The following is a 24456-nucleotide window of genomic DNA, read 5'->3' as shown; positions in this document are numbered from 1 at the left end:
TAGACCTATAGAGGGAGACCTTCTAAAAACGTTAAAATGTATTACTGGCACATGAAACCTTAAATTAGAGTGAATAAATGAAGACTCAGCACACCACTTCTGAAAGGTTGCCGACCCCTGCCTTAGAATAATGAACTCTATCATTTCATGATTACTTTTACCTAAGCTGCCTTCCACTTTCAAATTCTCACTTATTTGTTAAAATCAAATATAGAACAGCTTCTTCCTGAGTGGCTTTCTCTACCTTCTGAAATAAAAAATTGTCTCCAATACATTCCAAGAACTTGGTTGGATAATCTGTGCCCTGCAGTATTATTTTGCCAACAGCTGTCTACATAGTTGAAGTCCTCCATCACCGCCAAGTTCTGTGCTTTGGATGATTTTGTTAGTCACTTATAAAAAGCCTCATCCACCTCCTCTTCCTGGGTAGGTGGTCTGTAGTAGACCCCTACCATGACATCACCCTTACTTTTTACCTTTTATCCTTACCCAGAGACTTTCAACAAGTGTCTCCTATTTCCATCTCACCCTCAGTCCAAGTGTATACATTTTTTATATGTAAGGCAACACCTCCTCTCTTTTTTCCCCCGCCTATCCTTCCTGGACAAGCTGTACCCTTCTATACCAAATATTCCAGTCATGTATATTATCCCACCAACTCTCTGGGACGTCAACTATGTCATTCATGTTTATTGACTAGCATGTCTAGTTCTTTCTGCTTATTCCCCATACTTCTTGCATTAGTATACAGACATCTAAGATACTGATTTGATTTTCCCTGCGTTCTCTCTTCTCTCCCTCTTATCCCTGCTGTAACAGCCCAGGGTCACCCCAGATTCCAGTCCTTCACCCAGGTCTCCATGTTTGTCTCACAATGGAAGAAAAGGGGAGCTGCATTGTATGTGTGGGGAAAGTAAGGAGGGGGTCATTTTGGTGGAGGGGAAGCATCTCTGTGAGGAGGGCCCTGGAAGGGCTTCTTGGGGGCTTGTTGCCATGGGCAGTGGGGAAGGAGATGGGCTTTGTTTAGGAGTCAGAGGGAAGGTATCTGGGTGGGGAGACTATGGTGAAGTAGGAATAGGCTCTCTGTGGAAAGGTGGACTCTCTGGAGGGAAACACCTGGGGGAAGGGACTCTCTGTGGGAGAAGGTCTCCCTTGGGGGTGCAGACAGAGCTCTTGCTGAGAGGTGGGATATCTGTGAGGTGAGTTTCTGGGTGGGGGAGGGTTGAGAGCGTCTCTGTGGGGTGAGGGGCCTCTAAGAGAGGGTAAAGCTGGCTGTGGGAGAAGGGGGTCTCTGTGGAGGTCAGGGCTCACTGGGCAGTGGGAGGCCTGGGGTGAGAAGAGGCTGGGGTCCCTGGGAGCGAAGGAGGAGGGGAGCAGAAGGCTGCTGTGGGGGATAGATTCACTGTGTGGCAGGAACCCCTGAGAGACCCGTGAGGGATAAGGAGTCCCTGTGGGAGGCTGGGGGTTCCTCACAGTAGAGGTGGGGCCTCGGGGGGAGCATGGGGCTCTCTCATGGAAGGGGCAGGTCTCTGTGAAGGAAGGGGAGGGTGTCTGTGCGAGCGTGGGGGTCTCAGAAGGGGGTGGGGTCCCTGTGAGATCGTGGGGATTTTTCTCACAAGGGGCAGGGTCTCTCAGCGGTGGGGGGGGGGGGGGGAATCCCCGTAGGAGCGTTGAGGGTACTCACGAAAGGCGGCTGGGTCTCTATGGGGGGGGAGCTGAGGTCACTCACGGAAGTGGGGTGGGTCCCTGGAGGAGCGTAGGGTTCTGTCAGGGAAGGCCCCTGGGGGCGCGGCGCGCTCCCTGTGGGAACGTGGGGTCACGGAAGGGAGCGAAAAGGCCCTATGGGCGCGTGGGGGTGCCTGGGGGGAAAGCGCTGCGCACTGGGACGGGAGCTCTCCGTGTGGAGACGAGGGAGGAGGGGCCTCACTTCATTCCACCAGCTTTTCGCTCGCGAGGGAGGGGGAGGGGGAGCCGCTCGCCGCAACCGCGGCGCTACCCCAGACAGTAGGCGGGGCTGGAGGCGAGGGCGCGCGCCCGCCGGGTTGGTGCCCGCGCGCCGCCGTCTCCGCAGTGAGGTCACGAGTGGGCGGTGCGTGCGCGGCTTCTGCTCCACTGTTGGGGTGTCGGGGACCCCACGATGCAGGGTGAGCAGCCGGGCGGCGGGGTGAGGGGACCTGCCACAGACGCGGAGGGCAGAGCGCCCCGGGGGTGGCGGGAGGAGGCTGGGGGGCGCAGCCGGGGGTAGGAGGAGTGTGCGCGGCGGAGGGGGGGAGGGGAGGCTATTCGTGAGGGGTCGGAGTGTCTGGGGGGAAGGGGGCAAGCCCAGGGGAGGGGAGGGTATTCGTGAGAGGGGTTGGAGTGTCTGGGGGAAGGGGGCGAACCCAGGGGATTGTGTGGAGAGGGGCTGATTATGCCTGCGGTGGAGGAGGGTCTGTGGAGGGTGGGGGTTTAGTCCATAGGCGTCGGTGGGGGTGGGAGCATTATCCCTAAACTGGGAGAGTGTCTGTGGGGGAAGGGGCTTAGTGGGGGAGGGAGGGGTGTTATTTCGTGGTTGGGTGTGCGTTCGGGGAAGGGGGGACCCCATGAGGAGCGGGGGTCATAATGTGGGGAGTCACTGAATGAAGGGAATTGTTCCTAGTTGGGAGGTGTGTGTGTGTGTGTGTCCTGGGGGTGGGGTGGTGAAGAGTTGCGTGGTGGGGTTTGTGTGAGGTGGGTTTGTATGTGTGTGGATGGGGCCGGGGAGAAGTTGTGTGTGAGGTGTGCCGTTGAGAGGTGGGACTTCGGGGGGCTACACGAGAATTGGCAGGGGGTTGGGAGAGTCAGTGGTAGGTTTGAATGCGGGATCACTTCAGTATTTGGGGTGTCTGTGGAAAGGAGGAGAAAAGGGTAAGTCCTGTGTTTGATGGAGTCCAGTCAGAGGAGAGCGTGGGTAATGGTTGAGTGAGTGATATAGACTGAGGTGGAGGTGAGTCATGGGCGGGAGGGGGAGGCGAGTCTGGGTGGAGTGTGAGAGAGACGGGATGGTGGTGAGTGTTGGGGTTATTCCAGGAAGGGTCAGTATGTCAGAGGAAAGTATGGGGGAGGGGATGTTAATCTAAGGGAGAATACAGGGCATGTGAGCTGTGGAAAAACACATAAGTACAGTTTGGCTCAGAGGAAGCAGTAGTGGTGAGTGTTGCATGGCGTCTGGTGTGGGAAAGGGTCTAGGCTGTTTCAGTTTAGTTATGTTGGATTTGTTTGGATGGCACTGAATGTAAAAAGTGTGAAGGTTGAGGTTAGGAGAAAATACTTTCATTTCATATACATATTCAAAGAAAGAGGGGCTAGTTGTCCCCTTTCCCTGTGTTAATCTTCTCCTACTTTGCAGTGCATGGAAGAGAGATGTGGTAATCCCTTTTTTTTTTTTTTTTTTTTTTGGATTCTGTCCCTGGGGTTTACAGAGCATTGAATAAGGTGAGGGAATAGGTGATTCCCCTCTGTGTCCCCTTTGCCACATGTTTGCAGCACTCTGAATGAGTTACATTGCAGCTGCCATAATAGGGTTTATGATCTTAAATCAAAGTTCTCTGCAAATTAGAGTTATTTAGGGAACATATCCCTACCTTGGTATATTGAATCTATTTCAAGATTGAGAGACTGTTTTAGATAAAGACTGTATTCTTCAAATAAATTTGAATGATGATTACTGATCTTTTCCTCTTTTTACAGGTTATATAAAAGGATTGACAGAGATTTGTATTATTAGCCCAAACAATGAATCTTGCAGATGGCCTGGATCTTATTTTCATTGTCAGTAATTTAGGGTAGGAAAACTGACACATGCTAGGATAATTTTTACTGATGCCGACCTTATAGGGATGTTTAGTTTCCATCAGCAAACCTGGATCAGCCTTTAATTCGTGGATTTATCACTGAATTACCATAATACATTTCTCCAACACTAGAGGTGTGATTTAAACTTGGCTGCACAATAAATAAAGTGACTAAGCTCTGTGTTGGATCCTGTGAGTTGAAAGGGATGTGCTGCGTAAAGTGTACACGCAACTGAAATTATCTTTTGGAAGATTTGCATTAAGACCAGCACTGCTCAGTGAGAACAAGTGAGCATTTTTGTATTTTAATACTTAAATGCAAACATATATGAAAAATCAATATGTTTTTTAAAAGAAAAACTTGCAAAAAAAGTCTGGTTTTGATCACCAAACCCCAATTTTTCTACTAGATTAATTTATTAGAATGATCTATATATAGTGGTGTAGGGGTAGGAAATTATACTCTTTTGTATGTACATTGTGCTGTCCATTTAATAAAAGAGAACTCAACAAATATTTTTAAACCCCCCAAAAAACCTCTTGTTAACCCTTCCACCCTTTAATTTTATGCTGTTACATGCAAAGTGGGTTACGTTTGTAGCTCTTGCAAGGATTTAATCTTTTAACCTCTATAAGGAGGTGGCACAACATTTGCTGGGCATGATATAATTAAAATAGTTGGAAATTGGTGTGTCTTTAAGAAAAACAAAACAAACACAACTAGGAAGATGCACATTTCAAATTTATTTATTTAAAATTCTGCAGTTCAGTGATGGAAAGTCCACAAACGGATTTCTCTGTAAGTCCAGGTTCTGACCAAAAAGAAAGTGAAGTCCAAGAAGATGGCAGTCCACCAGTAAAAAAAGTAATGACAGAAAAGCATGTAAATAGCAAAGTACAAGCTGTAGTAAATAAGATGCCAACAATAAAGAAGGAAAACGTGGATGAATATGAAGACACTCCCATGGAGTCTGATGGAGAAAATGCCAAACCAAACAGTACTACACTATCTGAGTCTTTGAATTTAAATCCTGGTTTGAAACACACATTGGCACAGTTTCATTTAAGCAGCCAGAGTTCACTGGGTGGACCAGCAGCTTTTTCAGCTCGTTATTCCCAGGAAAGCATGTCACCCACTGTCTTCGTGCCTCTTCCATCACCACAGATACTTCCTAGTCCACTGCTCATTCCTTCAGACAGTTCCACAGAGCTCACTCAGAGTATATTGGAGGGAGAATCTATTTCTTGTTTTAAAGTTGGAGGGGAAAAAAGACTCTGTTTGCCTCAAGTGTTGAATTCAGTGCTCCGAGACTTTTCACTACAGCAAATTAATACAGTGTGCGATGAACTGTATATATACTGCTCGAGGTGCACTTCCGACCAGCTTCATATCCTGAAGGTTTTGGGGATCCTTCCATTTAATGCCCCATCCTGTGGGTTGATAACACTGACTGATGCTCAAAGACTATGCAATGCTTTACTACGTCCTCGCACTTTTCCTCAAAATGGCACTCTGCTTCCTGCAAAAAACACATTGGTCCAATTGAAAGAGAGTGGCAGTGCCTTTGAAGTAGAGCATGAATGCTTGGGCAAGTGCCAGGGTTTGTTTGCACCTCAATTTTATCTTCAGCCGGATGCTCCGTGTATCCAGTGTTTGGAGTGCTACGGAATGTTTTCACCCCAGACATTTGTGATGCATTCGCATAGATCTCCTGACAAGAGGACCTGCCACTGGGGCTTTGAATCAGCCAAATGGCATTGTTATCTTCATGTTAACCAAAAATATTTAGGCACTTCAGAGGAGAGAGAACTGAAACATCTTTTGGAGGAAATGAAGGAGAAGTTTAGCATGAAAAATCAGAAAAGAATTCACTCCAAAGTAAGTTCAACTACTCTTGAAAAACTTCTGGATCAAAGATGAAATATTTATTTTTAGAAGTATGTTCATTTTTATCAATATGAGTAGGTATCAAGCCAAGTATAAGTTAAGGCCACTATAGATCTTCAGCATAGATAATACAAAGCAGTAATGAATATTCCTTTTGTGTTGGGGTTTTTTTGGTGGTAGGAAACTTGCCAAAAAACTTTTAATCTAAAAGGTAGGTTTCTTTTTCTTTAAACTGGCAAAAGCTAGGAACTTTAGAGCCATCATGGAAACACTGCACTACTTTTCTCATTTCAGTTACCGATTTTGTGTGATGTTCTATGTAGTGTGTGTTGCCATGGCTAAGCAAAGCAGGAGGGAGCCTCAGAATGGAGCATCAGCTTTAATTCTGTTTGTGTCAGTTAAAGCGAGTTTGTTAGCTTGTCAAGCACCCACTAGCATGCCATGATTTTTCAATTAATGTAATGATGCATTGATAAGATACTATTTAAAAACAGAAGGCTTTGGTAATTTTTTTTTCTTCATTAAACAGGTTATATATAATATAGATATGCCGTAAATGGTTTTTTAAGCAATCTAACAATTCTTTATGCCAGCACCTTGAGATACTATGGAGGGACTTGTAACAAAAATATGCAAATAGTATTGCTATAAGTCTATACATTGCTTCACAAACATAAAGCTAGTCTGTGCCACAAAGAGCTCATAATCTGAATAATACAAATATTAGCCAAAACATTAAACAGTCCTAGTGAAGGAATTATTAGTGCTTGAAGAAGTGGGTTGTAAGAGATTTGGAGGAGAAGTGAGGGTAAGTAATGGGTGAAGACAGGAGATTGTTTGAGGCACTGGTTTTATTGATGTTTGTGTGCAACTATTAATTTTGCTGTAGAGAGAGTTTAAACTTTGAGGTTTTGAAATGCTTCCCTCTTCCTGTTGGGATATATTGTGTTCTTTGAAGCATTTACTTGTCCATTTGCAAGCTACAGGACTAATCACGCACCCATTAAAGTGGGTGCAAGTTTTGCCATCCAATTCAAGGGAGCAGCAGCTGATCATGAACGTTACAGGTAGTTGGCACCGCTTGGAAACAAGTTCTGAGAAACCTTCAGTGTAGGGACCCAGAGGCTGCCCACTTTACAACAGTAATGTGACAGTTATTAATAAGCCAATAGAGAATTTTGACATTTTAACATTATAACATGCCTGTAACAAATCCTCCTTCCGCACATACAGTTATTACTAAGCATGCACAGATGTTCATAGTACGGTTGGTGGTGTGCTTGCTCCTAGAATGATTAACCACTGCATCACTCTATCATTGCAGTGCCACACACTGGTATAACACCTGCAAAAGTACAAATATGCTTTCTGTGCAATCCCTCTATGCCTTCTACCTCTCGGTGACGGTTTTGACAGCCTAAAGCACTGGCTCTGTCACTTCTCAAGCTGGTTATACGCAGGCCCAAAAGTAAAAAGAGCGATCTTCAGGTGGCTTCTGCTGTGTCCAGTCCATGAAACCCACCAGTTAAGAGCAGATCTGAGGGCAGCAGAGGCAGTATTCAGTTTGTGTTGTCTTTTCTTGTTCACCCCAGCAGAATTCTTCTCAGAACTCCTATTTCTTACTGCTAAAGGGGAACAAAAGAGAATGAAGCATAGTGCACCTGCAGAACAGGAAAACAATAACACAAACTCAATTTTAAAAATTAGTGAATAAAGAATTGAAAGTAATAAAATCAAGCTCCTTGAGCACTGCCACTTCCAGACCCTGAGTTGCCTCACTTCTGAACTTTTCACTCTCCAGTTTCACTCCCCTCACAATACAAGTATGCTTTGATCTCACCTATCTTAAAAAATAAAACACCCTTGATCCGACCTGTTTCACCAGTATTATTTCCCTTTTCCCCTTCACCTCCAAGCTAACTGAATTGACTGTCTACAGCTGATGTATTGACTTTCATTCAGCTCAGTTCTTGACTCTCCACAATCCAATTTCCACTCTCCATTCCACTGAAAGTGCTCTCACTAAACTCTCTAATGATCTCTTCAAGGGCACGTGTTCACTACAAGTGCTACAGTAGCACAGCCGCAGTACAGCAGGTGTGCTGCTGTAGCATAGATACTTGCTATAGCAATGGAAGGGGTAAATAAAAGGACCCTCCAAAATACATATTGGGACCAGTGCTGTTCAGCATAAATAATCTGGAAAAGGGGATGAACAATGAGGTGGCAAAATTTGCAGATAATACAAAATTATTCAAGATCGTTAAGTCAAAAGCTGACTGTGAAGAGTTACAAAGAGATCTCACTAAACTGGGTGACAAAATGGCAGATGAAATTCAATGTTGATAAATGCAAAGTAATACACTTTGGAAAAAATAATCCTAGCTATACATACAAAATGTTGAGCTCTAAATTAGCTGTTACCACTCATCAAAGAAATCTTGCAGTCATTGTTGATAGGTCCCTGAAAAGATCTGCTAAATGTGCAGTGGCAGTCAAAAAAGCTAACAATGTTAGGAAAGGGATAGATACTAAGACAGAAAATATCATAATGCTACTACATAAATCCATGGTACACCTTCACCTTATATGTTGCATGTGGTTCTGGTCCCCCATCTCAAAAAAGATATATTAGAAGTGAAAAAGTTTCAGAGACAAGCAATGAAAATTATTAGGGTGTGGAACAGTTTCAGTTTGAGGCGATAGTAAAAAGACTGGGACTGTTCATCACAGAAAAGAGACAACTAAGGGGAGATATGATAGAGGTCTATAAAATTATGAATGGTATGGAGAAAGTGATTAGGGAAGTGTTATTTACCCTTTCACATAACACAAGAATTAGTGGTCGTCCAATGAAATTAATACAATTTAAAACAAGGAAATATTTTTTCACACAGTGTACAGTCAACCTGTGGAACTCATTGACATGGGATGTTGTGAAGTCCAAAAGTATAATGGTTCAAAAAAGAATTAGATAAGTTAATGGAGGATAGGTCCATCAGTGGCTATTAACCAGGATGGTCAGAAATGCAACCCCATGCTCCGGGTGTCCTTAAACCTCCAACTACCAGAAGCATCTGGCACTGACCACTGTCAGAGACAGGACACTGGGCTAGATGGACCATTGGTCTGACCCAGTATGCTTGTTCTTCTGTTCATATGTAACTTAAACTCATCATAGCCAAAACCAAGCTGGCATCTCCCCCAAGCCATTGCCTTCCTTTCCTTTCATGAAGGCCCAAGTAGCCTAAGTGTCATCACAGCCCTATTTCTGGACCCACATATATAGGCAGTGTCTAAATCTTGCCACTTCTTATGTATCAGTTCAAAGATCTAACCCCTGTCTATCCAGGCTGCTTAAACTCTTGCTTGGTCACTGTAATCTCCTCCTCTCTGGCCTTGACTGCTGCAGTTGTCTTCTCACCCATCCCCACTTTGGTCTCCCTTTAGTTCATTCAGAATGCTGGTAGGCTCATTTCAGTAGCTCATTGCTCTGACCACCTGACCCCTACCTCTTTGCATCCCTCCATTGACTATGCTTCTGATGAAGGATTTTAAAGGTAATGACTATTTAACCCCACCTTACCAAGATCTTATGTTGCTGACCTTCACCTTTGCTCTGTCCATGATCTCTGTTTTGATTGCCTGCTAGTCTGCTTTTCCCACAAGTGCCGCCACACTGCTCATTAGGTATGGGGAAAACTCCCAGTCACAATCTGCAGAGTCAACAGTTTTTCTTCTGAATCTCTCCTTAAATCCTACCTCTGCAGTAGTACTTAAAAACAAACCAACAAAAACCAACCAACCAAAAACAAAAAACAAACCAAAAAAACCCCATACAAACCGCTGCCAGCTGATAATGGCTAAGCAGGTTATGAGCTGAAACCACTACCTATTATGCTCATTTAACAGATACCTTGTCTTCCCATACCATTACATCACCATTTGTCTTTCATTCACATGTTATGTCTTGTCTTACCTTGTGAGCTTTTTTGGGACAGAAAGGGTCTGAGTTACTTGTTTGTACAGTACCTACCACAGTGGTCTTCAGATCCCTGGCTGAGGCCCTAGATGCTACCATAATACAAATATAAATACATTTCTTCATTTTATATGCATACTTTTATTAAGTTAAGTTATTAAGGCAACGACTTTATTTGTTTTGGGTTTTTTAGAAAAGAGCCTGGAAGCATTTGTTTTATATAAAATCATTTTTATATAGCTTTTACAAACATGAGTAAAATGAGGTCAAATTTTAGGCTTACCAGCTTTGATAATGTCTTTTTATGTACAGTATATTTAAATATTCATTAACTACTTAAAATCTGTGATTTGGTTGGATGTGCTTATATGTGCATATACAGTCTATATTTAAATGGACACTTCCCTCAGTGGCTGAAAATGTTATTAATAGTTTGGTTTAGAATGGCTGGACCTGGACAGTGAGTGAGAGAAAAGGAAAATATTTTAATTATATATTTAAATGTATCTGGCAGAGGCTTTACCAAGTAGCATTTTCATTGTATTTCGAATAATTCAGTTGTGAAATAGACACCGAAGGAGAACATGTACATTAAAAAAAACTGGTCTGATAGCATAGTAATGTATAACATAATTGTATAAAAGGTCATCTATAAGTTAAAACATCTGATATAAAAGGTGGAGATAATGTAATCCAGAAATGGTAAAAGTAAAAATCATACTGTACAATAGCTACTACATAAGTAGAAAAATGAATATAAAGTATTTAAATTATCAGAATGACCTGACTAATAGACTGGAATCCAGCCTCTCGGGCCATTTGTGTGGAAGTTATGTGTTCTCTGTATTTCAAATCCTTTACATTTAAGGCAGTATTTATTGTTTTAAAAGTTTTTACCATTCTGGGACCTAGCTCCTTTGGGGCCTACATCTCCCCAGTGTCCTGTCCTGAGATCAGAAGGGGGCATTCTTGATTTTAGTTCCTAAGATTGAACTTGGTGGACTGGAGATTCTGATTGGAGGGTTGTTGGCTACGGAGCTTGCTCTCTGTCATGGTCTGCTAGAGTTCAAGTTTGACTCTACGTGGTGAAGTGCAAGGTACGCTTATCCAATCAGGTATTCTCTCAACAGCTAAGGATGTAGTTATGAGAACTTATTTTTGGGATTCCTACTGTAAAGTTGTTATATATTGGTAGATGATATGTGTGCACACTTTTTAAAAAAATTTTCTTAGGTGTTAAAATATGTGTTGCTCATGTGTGTATCAGACTCTTCTCTAGTAATATTACTGCTTTTTGCACAGTGGAGCATTGAATATTGCCAGAAATTGATAAGGAATGTTTCCCAGGCTCTATATTCTTGAAACAAAATGAACAAAAATTTCTCTTCAAATATGAAATGAGGAAGGCTTTTACAATGTCACTCCTTGGTAATATCTAAAGTATGTCAGTATTTCAAGATAACATTGTGTAGTCATTTTATTGTGGTGAATCTTTCCCTCCTCTATAAACAGAAATCTATGACTAGTAAAATCCCCTAGTGTGTGATTGGAGTAATTTGCTCTTGCTTTTTCTTTGTAGACTTCATTTTGCAATAAAGTATGTGACAACTGTGTAAAGTGAGATGAACATTTCATTGCAGCATAGGCCCTGTCCTTGCCCTCATTAGCAATCCTGGGTTCTACTTCCCTTTACTACATATAATTATAGTATGCTTCTGGCAGAAATTTGGAAAGCCAATGAAATCTTTGTATGGATTTTTAGGAGTTTTTCCATGCAGTTCAGTATGTAGACTTGGCTCGGGGATGAAGTGCACATTACTACTTTTTCCCTCTTGCTTTCTATATATAGCTAATATAGATATTGTTAAAGTTGAATTATGTGTAATACAGTACATTTCTAAAATAAATAAGCAGCATCTTTTTAATAAAGAAGTTAATATCTGTAGCTTTAAGGTATATATTTTCAGTGTAGACACCCATTCTGTCTTTTTGCATGCCATATTTCAGTCTAAGAGTTATCAGTTACTGAAATGCCATATGTGAAAAATAATCCATTTGTGTTGTGTCTCTGAGCCAATTTTAAACAAGCATTAGTGAATGTTCTATGTTTATATTTAATGCAGTTTCATCTTTACCCATAGTTGGATGGGACAAATTAGAGGTCATGCAGCTTTCCTTGCCCCGCATTGCTGCTCTTCATTGGCCTATATTTCCTTTCTCCTCTCTCTGTTCCCCTATCTGCCTTATGCTGCCCAGCTTGAAATAAAATGAGTTTATTGTATGAATGCCATTAATAATTGAATAACATTTTTACTAACTCTTTAGCAAAGCTGACTTCTTAGAAGTTGAAAGATGAGTGAAAACAATCCTAAATTGGTTTTATTTATTTATTTATTTATTTTCAGGCAGATCCTCAGCAAAGCCTAGAATTGCAGCAATGGTATCCAGTTATAAAGCATGAAGCAGACCCTGTTACTCAGTCACATTCTTTCATCCATCCCAGGTAACTGAACATCTTCTACAGAAATGTGTATGTTAAGTCTAATAGTTTTTAATGATTCAAAGATTATTTTAGTTTTAAAATGTAATTATAACTTTACTTGTTAACTGAAATTTTATGGGAATATTGCAGCATATTACACAAGGATAAGTTAAGTCTACTGGATTTTTTTAGTGTAAGGTAGTGAAGTTGTCATGCGTAGTGCTAATAAACAAATGATACATCACTTAATAGTAACTTTGTTTTGCTTAATAGAGATGTTTGAGCATTGTTGAACTGGAAAAAATTGGAAAGTGCAATCACACTGAGTCACTTTTCAAAGTAAAAATGGCTTTGTGATGGATGCTAAATTCTAACCTCTCTGTAACTTAATGTGTGTGTAGAAAGCCACACACCTCATTAATGCCATAATTGAAATATAATTTTCATGTGTAACTAGGACTAAATCTTTCCATAGTTTGTATTCTACACTGAAGCAAGGTGAAACCTCACCCTTCTGATGACATGTCTGTAAATGCTGACTACTGCAGTTGTTTAGTCGGTTCCCTGATTTCACAAACCAAGCACATTTCTTCAGTATAGCACTCACTTCGTCCCTATAGCAGCCAGAAAAACAGTGTTTTTTCTTTGAGTATGTGTTAATGTGTGCACTGTAGGTGCACATGTGCCTCATGTGTGAGATAAGATTCCTTTGAATAGTCATATTTATGGGGGCCACTCATGCACCCTGTGCCTCCTTGTGTTTCTGAGTGAGGGACATAAAGGATGGAGTGGCCATGAACCTTCCTTGGTTTCCTCTTACTGCCTGTGGTAGCGAAACGGATTTTAACAAGTGTTCAAACCGGTACTCTTGAGAGCTTCAAAACCTCTGTTTTTCACAAAAATGGGTGAAGAACTTCATCTTCTTTATCTTTTCATATTGGACATTTCCAAAAGAAAAGAAAAGAACTCCAACATCAATGCTCTTCCCCCCTGCCAGACACACCGTGTTATGGCTAGGTGAGGAGTTTTGCAGCTGCTGCCTCTTTTCATGGTAGACTAAGCTATCAGGGTTCAAACCCTGCTTGTCCTTTGATGGCCTCATCCCACTTATGGATGGACTCAGTCTATGCCTTTCCCCCTTGGAAGAGAGCCACATCCCAGACAGGTGCTCTATGTGCTGGTCTTTCCCCTCAAGGATTCACAAGTCCAGTAATACTCGGCTCAGGTTACATCTGCTAGAGCAGTCCATGCAGGTCACTTATGACCCAGAAGAGATGCTAACAGCTTCACCTGAGCCAAAGAAATAATTTGCTATCACTCCTCAAGCAGACACCATACTCTGGGGTTTCGAAGAGAAGGATACATTGAAGAAGGAGCCAACAACATTGGTACTGATAACTTCAATGATGGTGACTTGGCACCAATTACCTTGGCACCAACTCTGACAAGGCCAGAATGTGTGCCACTAACACCAAAGGGAAACTCTGAGGGGGAAAGCGGTTTGGAGTGCAAACACTGTGCCAAGCACCACATCGGATCCCCTCATAAAAAGGACTCAAAACCCTACTTCTCCAAAGGTAAAGCTTCCAAATTCCTGATGGTTCCCAAATTGGACAAGAAAAGCCAGTCAGCTGATGTAGCAAGTGGTAAAGAAGTCCTGGTGCTGGCCTCACTATTGACCTCAGCACTGGTAGCCAAACCTGTCAAGGGTTTGAGCTATACCTAAATAGAGGAACTGGAGACATCCACTGCTCCAAACAGCGACCAATGCAGGCTCTCCTAGCACTTGAATCATGCCACTCTACAGCCCCACTGTTTGAGGAAGTATACTCCATTGCCAAATCATTCTTGCTGATGTTGAATAGAGATCTCTCTCCCCTACTATTGGAGAGTGACCCTAGGGAGAGTTCTGGAGGCCACTAATTCTGGGTCCCACCTCTGGCAAGCCATGAATGGCACTGGGACAACCATCCTCAACCTGGCCAGCAACTTTATAGCATGTCACCGTGGCCATTCTGGCCATACTGGGGACCAGTGTCAGATATGTTCCGGAGCAGATGCCTCTCTCATACATTGGTGCAAAGGACATCTTACTTCCAAGTAGTATCATTAGACAGGCAATTCACTCCAGAACCAGAGGTCTGCATCCAGGAGCAGGTGACAACTGAGGGACAGCAACAATCTCACTCGCTACCTAAGGAATCATTCCTGTCGTCAGATAAAGCAGTAGCACCAGCAGTCAATTTTGAGGCTTTCTGGGACCTTTGTCCCAGATCACGGAGATCCTAGACATTGAAACCACAGTCATCCAGGGGAAGTCCCACAAACTTTTTCATATACTGAGCTCTACAACTCCATCCAGGATCGCTTACCTTTCAAAGAGGGTATAGCTGAGCTGGCAAAGGGACTTTGGCAAACACTGTCTATTTTTCGTCCCACATCTAAATGAATGGAAAAGAGATACAGGGTACCCCTGAAGGGCTTTGAATCTTTCTATGCCCACCCAAACACGGGGTACAGAGGATACACCTAAAGGTAAAGACCCTGAGAAACTGGAATGCTTCGGGTTCAAAGTATACTCTTTTGCCGCCTCACCGCAGTTCCAGGTTGCGAACTACCAGGCCCTGTTTGCAAAATAACTTCCTCACCTGGGAAAGGGTCATTCCCTTCCTAAGATCCCCCAGGAGAATAGGGAGGAACTAAAAAAAATCAGTAAACTGTCAAATGGTTGCTAGAATGTCATTGCAAGTGGCCTTGGACACAGCTGCTATCAGCATGGGGTGGGGGATCGATGGCCATGGCCATTATGATCAGGCGGTCCTCATGGCTTCTAGCATCTGGTGTACCAAAAGAGGAATAAACTACCATAGGGGACATGCCCTTTAAAGGGTTGGAGCTCTTTAGCCACAGAACTGAGAAAGTGCTCCCTTTATCTGCGGTCATTAGGGACTTAAACACTGACTCCCTCCTGAAAAACATAAATACCAGCCCCAGAAGTAGAGGACGGTCATATTCTCAATAGGTGTCCTATTCTCAAGCTTGACAGCCTGAGTACCTGCCAAGAGATGCCCATTGTCAACCTCTTTAGTCACACATCTGGCAGTCGTAGAGACAGCAGGTTTGATAGGAGTGTCGAGAATGACACTGGAGCCAATCCAGAGCTTATTGCTACCTTTGGGAACCCCTTGCCACTGGGCGTGGTATGCTATAACAGCCTAAAAATGGGTGCTAGATATCATTGCCGAAGGCTATTATATCCATTTCTATTCCTTGCCTCCACCCACCTTTCTTCCCCATCCCTCTGCAGGGACCATTCTTGTGTCCTCATTGTTTCGTCTAGGAGCCACAAAGCTAAGTTTCCTGTAACTGTGCGGCCGCACAGCAGGCTATAAAGGGCTGTGCCGGGGGGAGAGGCACCCCTCACCCAGCCCAGGCCCATTGGAACTGCTGCAGCTGGGGAGAGGAACCCCTCCCCCAGCCAGGCCCAGGCCCGCTGGAGCTGCCGGGGAGAGGAGCCCGTCCCCCAGCCCGGCCCAGGCCCTCCAGAACTGCCACAGCTGGGGAGAGGAGCCCCTCGCTTGGCCCAGCCCCGTCGGAGCGCCTCCCCTGGCCTAGCCCAGCCCAAGTCTGCCAGAGCTGCCACGGAGAGGAGCCCCTCCCCTCGTCCAGCCCAGGCCCACTGGAGCTGCCGCAGCCAGGGAGAGGAGCCCCTCCCCTAGAGCCCTCATCCTCCCACACACCAACCCCCTGCCCTAGCTCTGAGCCCCCTCCCGCACTCCAGTCCCCTCATCCCCAGCCCTACCCCAGAGCCTGCACCCCCCAGCCAGAGCCCTCACCCCCCTGCACCCCACCCTCTGCCCCAGCACTGAGCCCCCTCCCACACTCTGAACCCCCCAGCCCCACCACACATCACCTCCATATTGGTGCACATAACAAAATTTATTCCACACATAGACTGAAAAAATTAGAAGGAGCACTGCCACAGAGGTACCACTTCTAGGATATAGAAGAAGAGGTCTCTACTCCCAATATTTCCATATCCCAAAGAAGAAAAGGGGTTGATCGTTCAGGATCCAAAGTTGTAGGATTGAACAAATACATACACGGCCTCATATGCAAGATGGTAACACTTACCTCCATCATTCCATCTCTTCAGGCACAAGACTGGTTCATGGCTTTTGACTTACAGGATATGTACTTTCACATAGCCATCAACCTGGCCCACAGAAACTACTTGAGGTTCACAGTAGGGCCAGATCTCTACTAATACAACTACTGCCATTCAGACTCTCCACAGCACCAAGAATCTTCACAAAATGCCTAGCGGTGGTAGTGGCGCACCAAGAAGACAGGGCATCCATGTCTGTCCTTACCTGGACTATTAGCAGATCAGAGACAGGTCCCAGCAGGGGATGATGATAAACCTTGAATATGCACTCTGTTTGCTCAGATGAGCCTCATAGTGAAGTATTGAAAAATCATCTCTCATTCCATCACAGATGATAGAGTTCATGGGAATTATGATCAATTACAGGTAAGAGAGAATGCACCTTCTCGAGGACAGATTCCTGTTATTGCAATTACTACTACTCAAGATAAAAATCAAGCTTGGCTACAATGATACTGGCCCGCCATGGAGGGTTGGGCCATATGTCAACATGCACATACATGACGCTGCTTATTTGACTTCCTCTGTGGCTTTTGTAACTCTGGCTTATGTCAGTCTACTCTCTGGTGATATGCTGGATGGACAGGAAGATGTTGTTGCCACCTCATGTTGTTGCAGAACTAGGATACTGGCTAGAACTCAACAGTGTATGAGGAGAAGTACAATTCTCAGTCCCCTCTCTGACAAGGACTTAATCACTGATGCGTCAGGAATAGAATGGGGAGCCCACCGGAACCACGTACAAATGCAAGGGACATCGTCCCTAGCAGACATGGCATACTATGTAAATGTCTTAGACCTCTGAGCCATCAGGCTAGCCTCTGTGGTTCTTCACTTCCTGAGTGTCAGCAATAACCTGGTGGACAATAACCTGGTGGACTTGCTGAGAAGACAGTTTGTGACTAGTCATGAGTGGTTGCTGTAGAGGTCTGTCATAGAGACTAGTCCCTGGGCACTTCCCATGATAGACCTGTTCACCACCAAGGACAATGCCAAATTCTTGAGGTTTTGTTCCAGAGGTGGCATGAGTCTGGGATTGTTACCACATGCCTTCCTTTTTCATCTGGTCTTTCAATTAATCCCCTGATCCCCAGGATCTTTTCCAGAGTCAAATGAGAGAGAGCTACAATCATTCTTTTAGCTCCCTATGGGCGGAGGTAGTTGTGTCTGACAGACCTGCTACAGATGTCTGTTCAGCTACCAGGCTTCCCAGACCTAGTTTCACAACATTACAGTGAGATAATATATCCAGACATGAAGTCCCTGCATCTAACAGCCAGTTTCTGAAATCTGCAAGGCGGTCATGTGGAGTTAACGTACTGACTTTTGTCAAGCATTATGCATTGGATTAAAATGCCAAGTTCAGGAGAGAGAGACTACAAACTCTGTTGGACTGATGTAGGTGATATTCCTCATCCCACTATCCAGAGGGGTACTGTTTGCCAGTCACCTACAATGGGGTTCACACTGACACAAATTCACAGAAGAAAGAATAATTTCTTGCCCTGCATTAACTGTGGTTCTTAGAGATGATGTAGTTAGTGGGGATCCTATGGCCCTGCCCTCCATCCCCACTTTCAGAATCCCCTATTGTCACAGTCTTTGAATTTCAAGGGAACTCAGGGATGGTTGTGGCCACAACACCCCTTTTGTCCTCCTGTGGGAGCACAAGGAGGCACTTGTGCAGCCTCAGTAGATGCATTTATTTAAAAAAAAAAATCAGTCTTGCACACGTGAGGCACATGCACTTCTGCAGTGGGATCCACGCTGACTACAATATCTCAAAGAACCACAGTTGCTGTAGAGTATGTGTCCTTCTATTCCCCTGTAATTTCCCCCTTTCCCTCCCATGTGTCATTTTCCTTCAAATCTGTTGTGATGAGCCCTGCACTTACACAATAAAATCAGTCAGAGTTAGAGATGTATGTCAGTAGTATTGCCAACCCCAAATCTTCAAAAATTTAAAGTCAAGCTCCAGAAGATCATGCAATTGGCTTAAAAATCATTATTGAAAAAAAAAAGTCATGAATTTGGGGTTCTTACTTGTCTTCTGGTTTCTTAGCTTTAGGGTATGCTTGGTTCACATTTCCAGGCTTACTTTTTAAAATGAAAGCTGAGATACTCACATAATCACTTGACTCCAGGAGCTTGAGCTTTAAGACAAACATCAAGTATTGTGAGACTTGTGATAAATAGAGTCCAGCACCGATATAAAATTTGTATCTGCATCCGAGTCATGATCTGCAAAAATGGTCCGGAGATATAAGGCAGATATCTGTGGATTTGCAGGGCTCTAGCGATAAAATCACATAGTGGGCAAAACTGGTGATGCCGAACAGGACTTTAAAAAATCAAATTCATGGAAGTGCAGGTACCTTTCTCAGTGATTTTACACATTTTCTTTCAAATTATTTCTTCTGTTCCCCACCTTCTTTATTAGAGTTTCATTTATATTTTTAAGAAAAGAATACTGAAACACTGTATGACTAGTGTGTTAGCTTGCATTATTATCTAATTAAACTTTTTATTTCTGAGCGAGGCTGATTGATTTGCAGTTTTTACATTGCATGCTTTCTCTAAAATATGCAACTATGAGAAACAGTAAGGAAAATAGGTGGAAACAGAAAATATACTGTGTGGCATTGTTTTCCTTTCAAATGGCCACAGCTCCAATAGCATAGCAACATTCTGTGTGTCATAGCAGGCGGTATTTTAGTGCTTAGTACAGATTCATACTTGAATATTTTTAACAGATAATATCAATGCAGACCAGTGGCTTTCCTACTGTCTCCTGTTTAGAAACCTGTCAGAACATAAGTTCCAGTGGGAGAGTAGAATTATTAGCATCTTGTCTGTTCAGTAATCCTAAATATAAACAAAAATTTAAAAACTTCTACATTGGTTTGTCTGAGGCACAATGTTTTGAAAAACATGACCTTTAATAGTAAAAGCTTCTCTTTTGGTATCCTCCCTGACTACTATTCTGTATCGTGATGCACTGATACACCAGACCTAAGTTCCCTCTAAGCTGCACGGCCACGCAGCAGGCTATCAAGGGCCATGCAGGCACGCAGCCACAGGGGCCTGGACTGGAGAAGAGAGAGGTAGGGGGTGTGCAGGGCTGCGGTGGGGAGAGGTGTCTCTCTCCCAGCCCTGGAGCTGTCGCAACTGGGGAGAGGCACTTTTTCCCAGCCCTGGGCCGCTGCAGTAAGAGAGAACTGGGTGGAGTCCTCTCTCCCCACTACAGCCCCAGGGTAGCCTTCACCCCCCCGTACTCCAACCCTTTGCTCTAGCCCTGAGCCCCCTTCCGCACCCCAAACCCCTCATCCTCAGCCCCACCTCAGCGCCTCCACCCCCAGCCAGAGCCCTCCCCGCACCCAACTATCCAACCCAGCCCCGAGCCCCCTCCCACACTCCAAACCCCTTGGCCCCACCCCTGCCACACATCACCTCCATATTGGTGCACATAACAAAATTCATTCCACACATGGATGTAAAAAATTAGAGGGAACATTGCACAAGACCTAATCATTAAGATTGATGGGAAGAAGTTTTCTTCTGAACTGAAAATGTGAATTCTTTCTGTGAAAGAATATATTTGCTGTGTGACTGATGTACTGGTGATTAAATATAAATTTCTTTTTGGTACTGAATGAAGTAGTTTGGGAGATTCCAGCAGTGCATTGTAAATAAATCTGGCTCTCAAAAATAATGTTCAGAGAGGAAACAACCCTTTTAACATCCCACTTAGTTAACTGAGTAAGGAATATGATTAATCTCTGAGTGCAACTGCTGATTTCACCTTGGTAATCTTCTTTAACAACTTATTACAGTGACATACTGTTAATGTAAGAGTTCTAAGGTGTCTTGTAACAGTCTAGAGACTGTGAACCCAGTTTTTAAAAGAAGAATCTTTAATGGAATGTCCATATCGAACATTTGAATCCTCAGATTAATACTTGAGAAATTAAAATGGTCATTTAACATGCATAAGTGCCTTTATATTTTTAATTTTATCTTTTGTATCCAATGAGTAATTTGTACATCATGTTAAAGTAATCAACTGAAAATTGGATTCCTCCACTTGATTTGGTTCGGAAGATCCTAGATTATGTAATCACTGCATAAAGATTCAGTAGATAGCTATGCTTTCTATTATACAAGAACACTTTAAAAGGGAACATAAGAACGGCCATGCTGGGTCAGACCAAGGGTCCATCTAGCCCAGTATCCCATCTTCCAACAGTGACCAATGCCAGGCGCCCCAGAGGGACTGAACAGAACAAGTGATCTATTCCTTGTCGCCCATTCCCAACTTCTGGCAAACAGAGGCTAGGGACACCATCCCTGCTGATCCTGGCTAATAGCCAGTGATGGACCTATCCTCCATTAATTTATTTAGTTCTTTTTTGAATCCTTTTTATAGTCTTGACCTTCACAACATCCTCTGGCATTCATTTATTTTCTCTTGCAAATTTTTTATACTTATGAAACATTTAATATTTGAAATCATCTTAAATATAACTTACTGCTGCTTTAATTCACATTTGTTAAATCTTAGGTTTTTTTGTTAATTTTGCTATTCTACTCTTTCAGCCATTACCTTTACATGTGTGATAAAGTGGTTGCTCCAAATGTATCCCTTACATTGCAATGTAAAGAAGCTACAAAAACAGCAGTCAAGATTTCAGAAGTAATTAAATCTTTACCTGGACAGTCACAGAAACCATTCAATAGTGTCAAACACAAAAAAGCTGCCTCCTATCCAGAGCTCTCTCTTGAAGAGCAGGAAAAAATCGACTTAAAAACTAGCACAGAACTGCATAAAAGTGTGGGTGAGTAGATAATGAAATTTGAAACATGCTTTCATGTTCTTTCAGTTTTTATACCCAATAATATCTACTTTAGTAAAGATCAAAGGCAAGCCAATTTTGTAATTTTCATATATTACTGCATTCTTTTTCTACATTCTTATGCATTTTACATAATCTTATAGGTTGCTTTGTATTTTTGCAATCTGGAATTTCAACAAACAAATTTCCACAAGTGTTCTGCTACCTTTTTGTCTTCTAAAGATCCACCTATGTCAACTAATTGTACAAGAAGAGGGAAATCTGAACATGCCACTTCCAAAGCCGCTGCAGAATCTAACCAGGTTGAAGTAGGCAATGGTGCACAAACCTCATCCCCAACTCCTATCAAGGACATCAGTTGTGAAGATGACAAGGGAAGAATCATGGAGGAAGTAATGAAAACCTACCTTAAACAGCAAGAAAAACTGAATACTATTTTGCAAAAGAAGCAGCAGCTTCAAATGGTATGGTACCAACCTTTGATTTTATCACCAGAAAACTGTTGTTCCTTTTAACTTGTTGGTCCTAGAATCAGTGCTACTGTTACAAATAAAGCACAAGTGATACTTCATATTAGGAACCTGACATTCACTATATTGTCTTTCTAATGTACGTTATGTTAACATTTGCAGGATAAACTATAAAACCATTTTTTAATGGATTTTACCGAGTTTCAGATCTTGGTACATGTGTATTGCCAAGATCGCCACTTGGGAGAAAAAAATCCACGTGCTTCACTTTCTAATTAATTTTTGGTGCTTAGATATTTCTTTCAATGTGCATTGCATATTTTAATAGAATTCTTTAAGTATAATTGTCAAAATCCTCTTTTTAACCAAAATAATCCATAGGTACTCTATGGTGTTAATTTGTAGGTTTGGAGGTTAAATACTCAACCAGTATATGACCTTAATAATTACAGTCAGCTATTAAGCTATTCTTTATTCAAACCTTATGTTTTTTCTATCACATGCCAGGTAGTTTAAGATCTTGCTGCTGTCTAAACCATTACCGGAATAGAAACTTCCTTTGTCTAATATTGTTTCACTAGCAGTTGACATAATTTACTCTACATTTAACCATTTCAAATGAGCTGCAAGTTGCTAGCTACTTGAACAACAATTATTTGACTCAGTTTTGAATAAAATTTAAGATCACCTCTCACATACTGTCAGATCATGTCTTAGGCTTTTGACCTATTAAGTAAAATTAACAAAAGGGAAGAATTCTTAATGAATAAAACTATGCTTTGAGTTTATATCTGTGGTAGAAAAATTGAGGTGGTTTGGTCAATAGAAAAATCTCAGCCTTCTTCGAGCTATCATTGGCATTTAGGATTGACAGATAACAAAAGCTTTGACTTTTATCTTTGTGTGAGGTACAATATGGTACACTTACTTTTGAAATAATGTATCAATGCTGTATTCATTGATAGCTAAGATTTAATTCAGCAATAATAAAATGTCATTTCCAGAGTAGTGTAATATATTTTTAAAAACAGTTCAGGTACTGTACTTAAATTTCTTTTTTTTTACAGGATATTTCTGTTGTTAACTAAAATTAAACAGCATTGGCATTACAAAAATAGTTACCTAATATTCTTGCTAAAGTTGTATTCACACAATTTTTATGCTTGCACACTACATTTGTATACCAAATTTTACACTAGGCCTTACATACCTGAAAATATAATTTAATAATAAATGAGACTGAAATTCAGCCCATTGCAAAAGTTAAGGGCTTGCATGGTGCCCAAGGCTTTGTGCAGGCCCTCTGCAGTGGGGTGAATTTCATGCTTATTTAGTTTAGTATGAAATAAAGTTTTGTGTTTGTTTATACCTGAAGTTTGCATCTACATTTGCACAAGGACCTTTGCTCTACTTGAGTCCCTCTTAAACCTTGTGATAAAGTTTAGCACTGTCACTGGTGTATAGGTCCTGTTGACACTGTGGTAATCTTTACTCTGAATGAATAAATATTAGCACTGATCCTGCAACTGGTTCAGAGTGGGCAGATCCTTGTTCCTACGCAGAGTAAATTGCAAGATCTGGGCTTCAGTAATTTCACTGTGTTAACTCTCTAGTTCAGTTAGCAGGTAAATACATTCTCCCCAGCCATACTCACATCTTCATAGAATTACAGATTAAGGCCACAAAGGACCTTTATGATCACTTAGTCTGACAGAACATTGAACTTCACCCAGTAATTCCTGCCTTAAACCCAATAATTTATGACTGAACTAGACAATATCTTTTAAGAAAACATCAAATCTTGATTTAAAGTCTTTATGCAATGGAGAAAGCACACATTTGATAAGATGTTCCAGTGGTTAAGTGCTTTCATTGTTTTTTTTTTCTTAAAAGTGCATTATTTCCAGTTTTAATTTTTCTAGTTTGAACTTCTGGACACTGGATCTTGTTATGCCTTTGCCTGCTAGATTAAAGAGCCCACTAGTACCAGGAGTCTTCTCCCTTTGTGTAGGAACTTACAGACTGTGATCAAGTAGCCTCTTAACCCTTACTTCAGTAAAATAGATTGAGCTCTTTAAGAGATTGAGTCTCCATCTGTAAAGCATGTCCTCCAAACCTTAAATTATTCTTCTAGCAATTCTCTGAACTTTTTCCAGTTTTCAACGTCATCTTAAGGTGTGAACATCAAAACTGAACACACTGTTCAGCAGTAGTCCCACCCAGTCCATATAAAGAGATGACATCTTTTTATTTCTATTTGATATTCCTCTTTATACAGCCAAAAGGATTTTGTTAGACTTTTGCGAATGCATAACAATCGAAGCTCATGTCAGTTAGTTATCTACCCTGACCCCTAAGTCCTTTTCAATGTCGCTGCTTTCCAGGATTCAGTCCCCCCATCCCGTAAATATGGCCTACAGTCTTCCATCCTGGATGTAAGATCTTGCATTTGGCTGTATTAAAACTCAAGTTGTCTGTTGTGCCTAGAATACCAAGAGATCTAGAGTGTTCTGTATAAATGACGTCATTATTTCCACTCCACCAATCTTTGTGCCATTTGCAAACTTTATCAACAGTGATTTTATCTTTCTTCCAGATCTTTAACAAAAATATATACTGAATAGCGCAGTGCTAAGAATTGATCCCTGTAGAACCCTAGTAAAAACATGCCACTCATTGATGACTTCCTACTAACAATTGTGTTTTGACATCTGTCAGCCAGTTTTTAATCCATTTAATATGTGCTATATTGATTTTTATAATGCTTGTTTTTTAATTAGAATGTGTGTTAATTTTAATCT

At 42.2% G+C, this 24456-nt stretch overlaps 1 protein-coding gene across 3 annotated transcripts in view; it reads left to right on the top strand.

The window, feature by feature from the left end:
- The first annotated feature begins 1969 nt into the window (after positions 1-1969).
- Positions 1970-24456, top strand: part of SKIL (SKI like proto-oncogene) — a 34628-nt gene continuing 12141 nt past the window's right edge. The window contains exons 1-6 of one of the 3 annotated variants that reach the window (XM_043521673.1): positions 1970-2144; positions 3709-4100; positions 4578-5691; positions 12088-12185; positions 20929-21167; positions 21408-21649. In XM_043521673.1, the coding sequence (XP_043377608.1) occupies positions 4585-5691; positions 12088-12185; positions 20929-21167; positions 21408-21649 (1686 nt within the window). In that variant the 5' untranslated portion in view covers positions 1970-2144; positions 3709-4100; positions 4578-4584. Of the gene's footprint in view, positions 2145-2795; positions 2966-3708; positions 5692-12087; positions 12186-20928; positions 21168-21407; positions 21650-24456 lie in introns of those variants that run through there. The other 2 variants (XM_043521675.1, XM_043521674.1) reach the window with 2 other exon arrangements.

This window comes from Chelonia mydas, chromosome 9, assembly GCF_015237465.2.
Source record: "Chelonia mydas isolate rCheMyd1 chromosome 9, rCheMyd1.pri.v2, whole genome shotgun sequence".
Classification (NCBI taxonomy): domain Eukaryota; kingdom Metazoa; phylum Chordata; order Testudines; family Cheloniidae; genus Chelonia; species Chelonia mydas.
The sequence above is the reverse complement of the archived record's forward strand: the minus strand, read 5'-3'. Positions and strand labels throughout refer to the sequence as shown.